Below are 8,546 nucleotides of genomic sequence, written 5' to 3'. Positions count from 1 at the left end.
AAAAAAAAGTAATACCAACTGAAATGACTAATATTCAAAGAAGCCGGTTGAAATAGGCATATTCATTCATAGTAGCAGCCAATTTATCATGAAATCAGTATTTTTTATCACTGAATCATGAATAGCAAACTGGAGCATTTTATCAATCCATTTTCATTAGTACAATGGAGACACCTTTTGAATTTTCCTTGTTCTTCCTCAAGCAATTTCCTGTTAGTCTGTTACCATTGCAATTACTACAAGGCACAAACCTTGCATCTCCACGTTTTCCGTTTGTCACTCAAAAACCAAGCATCTTAGGTTGGAAAACCTTTCAAGAGTTTTGCCAATTCTCCAGATTCATTCAATTGTTTCATATCCTTGCATTTCCCACAAGCTTCCATCTGATAAATAGGCAAAGTCTACCTTGCAACCAGCACAATATGTGTTCGGTTACAATTTGACATAACAACATCAATATTCAATCCTAGTATTTAACGTGCAGGCATGAATTGGTCCATGTGATTGATCAAATATGCTTGATTGGACTTTGAGTAACTTAACACCGAGCAAATCGCAATCAAAAAATTGAAAACTATAATTCCCAAACAATATATAATGAATAAATCAAATGGGACACAAGAAAAATGTATCAATTTCCATTCGGTAAAAAGTAACAGAATACATAACAGAGAACAAGATTCAACCCATACATCATATTAAATCAAGTTCTCAATATTATTAAATCAAACCCTAATAGTACGAAATTTTTCCTACTCTTCTCGATGCTCCAACTTTCTTCTCACCAACAGTAACAGATTTATCAAATCTTGAACCAGCTAGAGGAGGTTTCTTATTCTCCTTAGTCATGCTTCTAAGCATGTACCTTGGAGTTTCACTAACCTCAGCAGAATAAGCAGCAGAAACAGATTTTCTCAAACTTCCAAGTTTTCTTGCAGTATTCTTTTTTCCAGATTCAACAGTAACACCAAGAACATTATGATGATTATTCACCTTAGTTTGCTTAATACTAGTAGTATTAACTTCATCCACCGTGACTCCTTTCTTTCTCTTCAACCTCTCGTTCCTTTTTGCAGAATACTCATCATAGAATCTTCCTCTCTGAAACAGAACACCAGATTTAGGGTTACAAGAATTGGTACCATTAATTTCTTCCGGATCTGGTTTTCCAAATTCGTCACGAACCATCCTTGATAAAGCCCTAAATTCAGAAGCAATTGTGCGGTATTCAGGTCGTAGTTCAGGAGATTGAACCAGTTTCCGAGACTTGGTTAAAGAACCTGTTTCAATTTTCAAATCCACAAACAAAAAATGTCAATGGAGAAATTAAAATATAAAATCGAGAAATTAAAGTAGAAGAATTAATTAGAAATAAGATTATAAGAACCTGGTGGAGTTTGAAGAGAGGGAGAGTCAAGAACGGTTCGAGTTCGAAGACGCATCGGAGACTTAGGGATCGGTCGCGGTGGTCGGAGGTGGGATTTCATGGTTGATGATGAATAGTACATTGCTGCAATGTGTGACTGAAAATGCGGTGCGGGTTTTTATTTGATTGTGGCAAAGAGTAGCGAGGGTTTGAGTCAAAGGCAAATATAGAAGAGAGCGTCTATAACGGTCATATTTTGGATCCAACGGCTGATGTTGTGGATTTCAAAAAGTGGTTTTTTCTCATTATTATAATCGGATTTCCCTACCATATTGGCCTTTTGTCTCCATTCTTATCTGTTCCGGCTAGTAGATTCGCCCATTTGAAATTAGAGAAATGATATTTTGACAATCACTTTTTGACAACTTTTGGACAACTTTCTCTCTTATACTCACATGATGTTGTTATCCTCTCTCTTCCTTTTTCTTGTTTTTGACTAATAAGAAGTGAGAAAAACAAGGTTGTCAACAAAGTTGTCATCAAATGGATGTCAAAATATCATTACTCTTGAAATTATGTCACGCACAAATATAATGTGCGATTATTTCTTTTTTTTTTTCCGACAAAAATGTGAGATTATTTCTATGCATGTCATTTTTTTTTTTATAAATTTGTACCAACAAATCATATGAGATTTTTTTTAATCAAATTATATCAAAGAGATATTTGTGGATATATTTTTTAAATTAATTTAATTGGTGGGGACAATGCATGAGATATGCAAAATCCGACGTTTAAACTCCGACCACCACAAAAAATATATATATTTTACATTGTCGATGCATACAAATTAAATTTATATAAAATAAAAATTGGATTTTGATGATAATATAACGTGTTTTGCACTATTAATAAATCACAACTACCCCTAAAAAAAATTCATAACAAAATATATTTGTGACTTGAATTTTTATTTTTTTAAAGAGTGACTTGAAAATTTGTTATGGTTTTTTTTAATAAGAAAATTTGTTACCATTGAATTTTTTTTTTTGGACATGTCAGAATGTCGATCCTATGATGACACGTGGACATGAAATCCTCCATATCAAGGCGCATCATCCGAGTGAGCATACTGGTGTTGGTGCACTCTACCTCACTGAAGCACGCCACCATGCATCATACGCCGTACACGTGGCCTCCAAGGCCCCTAATGAGGCATCACATTTCACGGGAGCAGTTAGCGCCTCCTTCCTCTATGTTAGGGTGACTCCGTGTCACCCTCAAGGTGGTACGACTCATTTTTCCACATTCAACCTCGTTTTCTACACTGACTTGAGCGTTAGAGTGCTAACGTGCTGCAAGCATCATTCGTTCCACCGTGAAAACTTCGTCACACTACACCGTAGCACTGCACCATTATCATTGTTTTTATCCGTCTTCACCGGACAAATCATTTGGCGCTAAAATTATTAATATATTTTTTTTTGAAGGAAAGATTATTAATATATTTGTCATTAAAAAACAACAATAAAAATAATTATGATTCCCCTCAAAAACAAAAACTATAAAAATTAATTATGCTTTTGAGTAAAAAACAATGATAAAAAAAACAAAACAAAAAGTAAGGACGATTGATTAACCGCGTTCCATCGACACCGTTGAACGTGGGAAGGAAAAAAGCAATCGGCGTTGACGAATTTGCCAATGAAAAAATAAATAATCTGAGTGACGATGCGGACGGGGAAGATTAATAAACAATAGCATAGCATAGTATTAATCAACTTTTAAATTTAGCATAAATAATGAATATGAAATGATACAGTGGATCTTGGCTTGCCATGGCTGATCTTCTTTCTCTTTCTTTGATTCTTTTCTTCTACTTCTCACTCTCTTCTTCACAAGATCTCTTTCTCTTTGTTCATGCCGCCGAATCTAACAACAATCTCACTGTTACGCCAATCAACTACGATCTCTATCATTCCAGGTTTCACTCTCTCATCTACCTTCCTTTTTCACTCCTTAGTTAATTTATAATAATCTTCATTTCATTCAATTCCTCGGTTTTTTTAATTCTTTCTTCAATTTCGTAATTTAATTCTGTAAATCGATATCTCATATTTTTCTGCTTTGCCTTCGCAGTTCAGATTACGTTTTCAGCTATCATTAAATTTCAGTTACTACTTACGATTTTGTTCAATGAATCGATAGTTTATTAGTTAACCTTGCCTTGTGTTGGAATCAAAGTTAATTAATTGCGTCTGTGCAACTTACTTAATTTTCTTAATTCTCACGCTTTCTTCAATGTTTTCATTTTCTATTTGTTTATTGTTGTGAAATTCTGCAGTGGAAGTCTGATGCATGAGATCAAGGCCTTGGTACATCGTCACCCGAATAAACTCAGTGTGAGTCGCCTTTTCTATGTGTCTTGCTATTTCAGTACACATATGTAGTTCTTATTTTCGATGTTTCAATACAGATGGAGACAGTTAAAGCTGGAAACAAAGGCTACGGTGCTGAGATTGCGGTGGTTACTTATTGCAAGGGAAAGAGAGATAGCCCCGAGAAGCCAAAGCTTCGGATCCTTCTTGTAAGATTTATTGCTATTGCTATTATTAACAATCTTTTGTTTCACAAATTGTTTATTGTTGCCAATAACTGTATGTCAATCTCCAGAAGGGTAGAAGTTGTAGTTACAGTATGGTGATCTTTTACGAAGCTGTAATTTGGTATGTAGTGGATAGTTTTCTCAAATTGGTTATTCTGGTTTTTTTGACAGATGATTCCTTGTCTTCCAGAGTTTTGGACAGCATGGAAGGGAGCTGATTACCTCAGAACTTGCTTTAAGGATTTTGTCTATTCTTAGTGAAGAAAAACTTCTGCCTGGCATGGATCAAGCTTCCTTAAACAGTATACTTGACAAGGTTGTAATAAAGGTAATTGAAATTTCTGCTTTATGTACGTGATAATCATGTATGTGGTAATTGAAGTTTTCTGTTTGACTATCAAGATGCAATTGAAGTTCCATAATCATATATGTGAAGTATTACAACTGTGTCCCAATCGTTCCACATTTGATTTTGGGTGTATATTGAAGTTTAAGACTTAGAAAGTACTTTTAATAAATGTAAGAAAAAATATTTATGAGAATTATGTGCATTTGTGGTGTATTGATAGAATTAACATGAGAGATTGGTATCTTCATAATGTTGTTGTCTAATTTTATATAGGTGGTTCCAATGGAAAACCTTAATGGCCGCAAACTTGTTGAGGCTGGAGATCTCTGTGAGAGAAGAAATGGTACTGTATCGTATTTCTCCTGTATGATATTTAGTTCAATAGTTACTAATTTTGAAATGCCTGAAGTTTATATTATGTGGCAGGCAGAGGAGTTGATCTCAACCGGAATTGGAGTGTAGATTGGGGCAAAAAGGAAAAGGTTTGTTACATGTCTTCAATCTCTCTGTTGATACTGTAAACTTTATTAATTAATGGTGCTTTTATTGCGTCCGTTGTCTGCTTGCACCTTTTAGATAGTTTGAGAATTGAGATGGCTAGATTACATTTCTCATTCTTCTTGTTATCTGCCTGTCAATCTATGCAGATATCTCTTTCTTTTCCAGCAAAATGTCAAATTGTTTAATATTTTCTTAAGCTATTTATTCATTACTATTATTGCTCAAAACAATAGGATTATGATCCATATGAGGAGAATCCAGGAGTTGCCCCATTTAGCGAGCCTGAAAGTCAAATAATGAGGAAACTCGCGGTATCTTTTGAACCACATATATGGGTCAATGTGCACTCTGGAATGGAGGTAAGCTTAGTTAATTTTTCACCTTTTTTGAAAAATCAAATGATTGTCCCCTTATGTTTCTTATCTATTTCTGTGTTATAATTACAGATGTGCACATTATATAACCCAAGCAGGCGTTAGAATTTTTAACTGAATTGCTGAGATAATTAATAGATAATCTCGCAGAATCTATTTACCTGTTTCAACTTTTTCAATGATATTTCCTTACAGGATGCTATCCTACTCCTAAATTCTACTTTGTTTTTGTTGAACTTAAAAAACAGCACGTTTCCCAATATTATGTTGAAAAATACCACAAAAACTGGCTTTATGAATTCTGCCGACCCATTGCATATTACAACTGCATTTTTCTGAACCATGAATTCTTCTCAACAACTAACCTATTTAAGACAACATAGTAAAGTAGCTTATAGGGATGCAAAACTAGTCTCTCATTCAAAAATTGGCTACTGGAATCCATTTGGACACATTCTGTGTTTTTATTTTTTAATTTTAATGTCTCACTGATAACACAAGCTTCACACTTAACCCTTTAGCAAACAAACCACGCTACTATTACTCTTTTACTGTCCTTCTTTAGCAAACTTTTTTCTTGAAATCAAAGTTATGCTTTAGACTCCTCCAAGATTGTCACACTGTTATGCAGCTGAAAGAAAGATGTGATAGAAATTTTTGATAATCTCTTTCGGGAAGAGAGGAAGTATCAGGTGTAAATATTAGGATACACATACATTATTCACATTACAGTACTTGACTCATACCAGGAATGGAGTCGACATTTGGCAATACGGAGTTACATAACCCTAATTGTTAGATTGTCATTTAAGCCTTGTTTTGTCGTTAACCCCTTTATCGTGCTTTATTTTCTTATGTGAACTAACTGATATTTTCTCGACCCCACTACCCAAAATTTGTTGTTCTGTTCATGGCTCTTACTGTGTAGTATTACTTCTATTGTTTTAGTTGTTATTCTTGCTGCTTTTACATTATTTGACAGTATGTTACTTTTATGTGCACGTGTACTTAGTTGAGACACTTTGTGTATTGATTATATATATTTTTATATTTGACTGTTCTTTTTTTCATTCTTCTGTATCTAATTTGATAATTCATGTAATTTGGTAAAGATGCTTTGGAACCATCATATGAATTTGCATGACAAATATTACTGTCTCATTTCCAATCCCTCTGCAGGCTCTTTTTATGCCATATGATCACAAAAATACAACACCTGAGGGATTGCCATTGCAACGGATGAAGTCGTTGCTTGAAGAAGTAAAGCAGCTTCATTGCCAAAGGCGTTGCGTAATTGGGTCTGGAGGTGGTTCCGTAGGGTTAGTTGATTTTTATTTGAATTTGATGAGAGGACTGATACATATTTCTTACTAGGCCAAATATTTGGGGTTTATATATTTGTTTTTTTTTGTTGTTGTTATTTCTATCTTTAGTGCTAAAAAAATGAACAGTTGGTCTGACTATTGCAGTTTTTCGTTTTTATTTTATTTATTTTGAATCCACCGCAAGGTATGGAACTTAATCAAAGTGCATGTAAGAAGGGGAGATACATACTCATTCTCAAAACACAGTAAACCTGTGATGACCTTAGCTTATTTGTTTGCAAGCTGCGTGTGAATAGCACACGTTTGGTGAATTGACATTTTAAGGGCTCGGATATGCTATTGCTTTTTAAAATTGGAAGTTGCAAGTTGCTTGTACTATTTTTTAGGTGCCAAAAGTGTTAAAATAAAAATTGCAAATTTTAAAAGTACAGCATACATGATCTGTTTCTATTCTCCATATTTACTAGTCTTGAGGCAGACAAATGCCTTCATATTGCTGTCTGTAGTTTATATGTCAATCCTTCCTCAAATAAGAACATGCCTATCCAGGTATTTTGCGCACGGGACAGCAACTGATTTCATGTATGACGTTGTGAGGGTTCCCTTGGCCTACACCTTTGAGGTATGTATACCTGCTGGACCCCTTCCTATTTTGTAGTAGCAAATTTGATATGGTATCCTAACGTCTTGTATTGACCGACAGATATATGGTGATGGAACAGCTTCATCAAGAGACTGTTTTAAAATGTTTAATCCCACTGACCTTGCTAGCTACGATGTATGTTACTTGATAACTTCTCAGCAATTATCACTTCAAGTTTATTTGAGAGCTATTATATATTTCTTTCAATTGATTTATTGATAAAAAAAATTTGTTTTTTTTTTAACTTTCAATTAAAGAGAGGGGGAGGACATTTAGAGACAGTAGAACAATGATGATCCTAACATTTGACATTATCTTTTTCAGACGGTTCTCAATGACTGGTCTGCAGCTTTCTTTACAATTTTTAAATTGGCGCCACACCAGCTTGGTGAGATCCAATCAAAAGCGTCTGTCTTTAAGTTGGATAAGTTAGTATCAATAGATGAATATCTAGATGGGTATTTGATGGAGAGGAGAAATAGATATGGAAAAAAGATGGAAGTACTTGAGCTTGGAATGCAAGAAATAAGAACATATTATAGGCTCTTTTTACTATCTTCAGTTTTACTATTGTGCATGTTCTGTTCTAGAATTTCAAAAACTAAGAGTAGGCCAATTGTTTCTGCTATGTCCCTTTAAAATTAGGTCATATCAGTAATTGTATATCCAATTTTGAGAAAAAGTTGTAAGTTAAATTATTGTCTGCATTACTCTGTAACGCACATTTCTTCACAGGCTATATATTCTGATTCTTTATTGTGCCCAACTTGGGGAATGGTCGGTTGTTGTGTTTTAAAAGAAAAACTGTGCGGCCTATCCTCATGTTATGGGTGTGGTGTGGCTATGCCAGTGGCACAAATGATGCATTCACCTGAAGACAAGAGTTGTCTTCTTTTGTTGTGTTCATAAAGAGTAATGATGTATGTAAAACCAGTTTGTGACAACTTTTGGGACAATCTTCTTGTCTCTTCGTAGTGATAAAAAACAACAAAGAGATAAAGAGGAAGAGAAAGGGTAAGAACACAATGAGAGTAAAAGAGAAAGAGTTGTCCAAAATAGTTGTACAACATTTTTCGTTCATAAAATAGATACATCATACATATATTCATCTGAGTAGATTGTACAAAGTTCATTGTATAAACAACTTAATTAAATTGCAAGCAAGTGCTTGTCCAAAACAAAATTGCAACTAAGTGCTTATATATAAACTATTTTATGTTGTTTTTATTTCTTTTGACACAATTTTTTTATATTGTTTTTATATACACTATAACATAACTTTTTCTATAAGCTTAAGTATATTATGATAGCTTTGATCTAAGCTATCAAATGAAACTTATTGAGATGAATTATGAATATATTAAGTGGATAAGAACTGTGGTT

General features: G+C 34.0%; 2 protein-coding genes across 2 annotated transcripts; one reads left to right on the top strand and one right to left on the bottom strand.

The window, feature by feature from the left end:
* Positions 1 to 611: 611 nt before the first annotated feature.
* Positions 612 to 1,645, bottom strand: LOC146943079 (uncharacterized). Its single transcript, XM_085757167.1, has 2 exons — positions 1,388 to 1,645; positions 612 to 1,280 (listed from the first exon to the last, which is right to left on the bottom strand). Exons 1-2 carry the CDS (start codon positions 1,506 to 1,508, stop codon positions 733 to 735), a joined length of 669 nt encoding a protein of 222 aa, XP_085613293.1. The 5' UTR covers positions 1,509 to 1,645; the 3' UTR covers positions 612 to 732.
* A 1,500-nt stretch (positions 1,646 to 3,145) lies between these two features.
* LOC146943078 (Zn-dependent exopeptidases superfamily protein) lies at positions 3,146 to 7,929 on the top strand. The gene is made up of 11 exons (XM_085757166.1): positions 3,146 to 3,350; positions 3,711 to 3,768; positions 3,843 to 3,953; positions 4,162 to 4,299; positions 4,594 to 4,663; positions 4,747 to 4,802; positions 5,055 to 5,180; positions 6,375 to 6,514; positions 7,070 to 7,142; positions 7,224 to 7,298; positions 7,488 to 7,929. The coding sequence occupies exons 1-11, from the start codon at positions 3,205 to 3,207 to the stop codon at positions 7,800 to 7,802; spliced, it is 1,308 nt and encodes a 435-aa protein (XP_085613292.1). The 5' UTR covers positions 3,146 to 3,204; the 3' UTR covers positions 7,803 to 7,929.
* The last annotated feature ends 617 nt before the right edge of the window (positions 7,930 to 8,546 follow it).

Source organism: Medicago sativa, chromosome 3 (genome assembly GCF_051527215.1).
Source record: "Medicago sativa cultivar Bolivia chromosome 3, Bolivia_mono, whole genome shotgun sequence".
NCBI lineage: Eukaryota > Viridiplantae > Streptophyta > Magnoliopsida > Fabales > Fabaceae > Medicago > Medicago sativa.
This window is presented reverse-complemented; position numbering and strand designations above follow the sequence as displayed.